The sequence below is a fragment of the Zingiber officinale genome, chromosome 6A, assembly GCF_018446385.1.
Source record: "Zingiber officinale cultivar Zhangliang chromosome 6A, Zo_v1.1, whole genome shotgun sequence".
Taxonomy (NCBI): Eukaryota; Viridiplantae; Streptophyta; class Magnoliopsida; order Zingiberales; family Zingiberaceae; genus Zingiber; species Zingiber officinale.
The window spans coordinates 31,592,007-31,594,644 of record NC_055997.1 but is presented as its reverse complement, the minus strand read 5'-3'; the positions used below and the strand labels follow the sequence as shown (position 1 = coordinate 31,594,644).

The window sequence follows — 2,638 nt, the reverse complement described above, 5'->3', positions numbered from 1 at the left end:
ATTCGCCTGCTTCGCGTCGGAGGCGAGGACATTTTGACGGCTAGGGTTTTGGGTGTTCGATTCGATCGGGGATATGGAGACGGAGCGCAACGTCGACACGTTCGACGAGGCGGCGCCTGCTGGCGGGGCACTCTGCTGCTGCTTCCCCTTCTCGAACTCCTCCTGGCAGCGGATCGACGCGCCGGCGCCGGGCGCGGATGCTCGGAGCCAGTGGGAGAGGGTGAGGGTCCTGGCGATGAAAGTGAGGGAGTGGTCGGAGTTGGTGGCCGGGCCGAGGTGGAAGACCTTCCTACGGCGATTCGGGCGGAACCCCAATAGGGCCAGGGCGGCGCCGCCGCCGGGGACGATGAGGTTCGCTTACGATCCATTGAGCTACGCCCTCAATTTCGACGAGGGCCACGGAGAAGACTTCGACGGCGACGATGGGGGACCTCAGGCGGTCGGCTACCGCGGTTTCTCCGCCCGCTTGGCAACGTCTCCGGAGAAGTCCCCAGCGGGCGTCGTCGCCGGCCTCGACGCTCCGCCGCCGACTCCCTTCGTCTTCGGCGGTCATTGAAGATATCGGAAGTTGGTCAACGGACGGCGTTTGTGGCTTGTGGAGCAGTGAAGGGATTGGTCAAAGACGTCGCGTTATATGTTTGGTCTCCGTTATGTATTTGATGTATACAAATTGTTAAATTGTTCTTGTGATATTTCTGCCCGTGATTGCGCTGTAGAGATGTGGATTAGGTTAAAAGGTTGGAGACAGAGGTTTGTTTTTTGTATTGGTTACCTTTTCAATTCTTTAATTCATATTAATTAATTTATTTTTATTAAATTCAATAATAATACAATAGTTTACCAAAAGATGTACTAAGTTTAATATATTTATCAAAAAGTGTATCATCGTTTGGTATTTATCAAAAGACGTAGTTTATCAAAATTTATTCTCAGATTATCCCTTTGGCTAATCTTGCAATCGTCTTTTTTAAACACATTTTTTCAAACATCCAAGTCGAAAATAGAATTGAAAAATAATTTGTGGTTCGGATGCATGTCTTGTCACCGTCTCTCTCCCTCCATCCTGCTGCGCTTGTCATTACTGCTCGTGCTGGTTGGCGAGATTGCAATAGACCAGTTAGGTTTATGGCATAATGACGTAAGAGTAGTTAGGTTTATGGCATAATGACGTAAGAGTTGCTAGAGGAGACCAAGGACAAATTAAGTTAAGAACGTCAGCCGAGAAGGACAAATTTCTTGTAAGAGGGAAATTAATAGAAGCACACATTTAAAGATTTAGACATGTATGTATTGATTTTTTTACTGTAAATTAGGGTATTGATGGTAAATAAAAATGACAGTATTGGTGGGAAGGGTGGCGGCATAAAGTGTTGTTATGGTTTATTTTGGTTGTGTGGGGAATAATATTCAACAACACCTGAATTATGATGTAATAGAAGACTTAATCGATTTAAGTCATGTTAGTTTCTGACGTTGATAGTTAAGTTAGGCTAAAAATTATTTATTTTTTGTTTAGGATTTAGTCAATGGTGGTCCTAGTTTACAAGAAGTATATGCTTCAAAAGGAGCCTGATATCTATGATATTAGACCCACGTTGGACCTGATATCTATGTTATCAGGTCCACGTTGGACCTGATATCGATAAAGTGTTATGTGGTTAAAACTTTGTTTTTACATCAGACCCTTTCTAGTTTGAGCAAAATTACAATTTAGCTACAACAATAGATTATGTAGTTGCAAATTTACTAAAATAGTTTGTAATTTATTTATCAGGGATGATCATATAACTGAAGAAATTCTCTCTGAGATATAGAATACTCTTGATGCAAATTCTAGCATTAGACATGCAGTTAATGTAGGAGAAGTATCCAGAACAAATATTCCATCATCTTCGCAGTATGGTTGTGTGCCTAACACAAATAGAAATACAAGCATCATCTACGCAATATAGTTGTGTGCCTAACACAAATAGAAATACAAGCAGTAATTTCACATTTGATCTAAATGAAGAAGCTAGTATTCAAGAAGATGAGGTTCTGAACCCGTGTGCAACACTTGTTGATTACTATGAGCCTACTTGGAGTGAGGAGGAAGGGTATTATAACCGAAATGGAGAGGAAATGTAATGCAATACAGATGTGCAAGAATTCTTTGCTGATGATATGCAGATTGAACAATATGAAATATCTCAAGAACAGTACAGTGACTTAGAGGAGGAGTTCCCAATAGCTGATGATCCATATATTCTAAATTCTCGATTGCTCCAAAGGCCAATTGAAGAGGCAACAAATCAACATGAATTTTTTGTAGGATAGATATTTCTGTCTCGACAAGAGTTTAAGAATGAACTTGTGAAGCATGTCATGGTTAAACATATGAGATATAACCCAGTTGACACTCGAAAAAATAAAGTAAAAGCTGTCTGCTTCAATCAACCGTGTAAGTGGAGAGTAGTTGCCCGGGGGATATAGAGTTCATTGTTACGAAATATATAAAGGAACACCAATGTGGCACCATTAGGGAAAGTGCTGATCATCAAGCATGCTCTTCATCCTTTGTAGTTTCTTTTGTTGAAGAGCAATTTCTTGCTAATGAACAATACAAGCCAAGTATGATTATAGCAGATATAAAAGCCAG

General features: G+C 41.4%; 1 protein-coding gene across 1 annotated transcript; it reads left to right on the top strand.

The window, feature by feature from the left end:
• LOC121993852 lies at nucleotides 1-764 on the top strand. Its single transcript, XM_042548141.1, has one exon. The coding sequence runs from the start codon at nucleotides 74-76 to the stop codon at nucleotides 554-556; it is 483 nt and encodes a 160-aa protein (XP_042404075.1). The 5' UTR covers nucleotides 1-73; the 3' UTR covers nucleotides 557-764.
• Nucleotides 765-2,638: the final 1,874 nt, after the last annotated feature.

What these genes read in the sequence shown, in the direction of transcription:
- LOC121993852 (XM_042548141.1), top strand. Translation starts at nt 74, where the DNA reads ATGGAGACGGAGCGCAACGTCGACACGTTCGACGAGGCGGCGCCTGCT.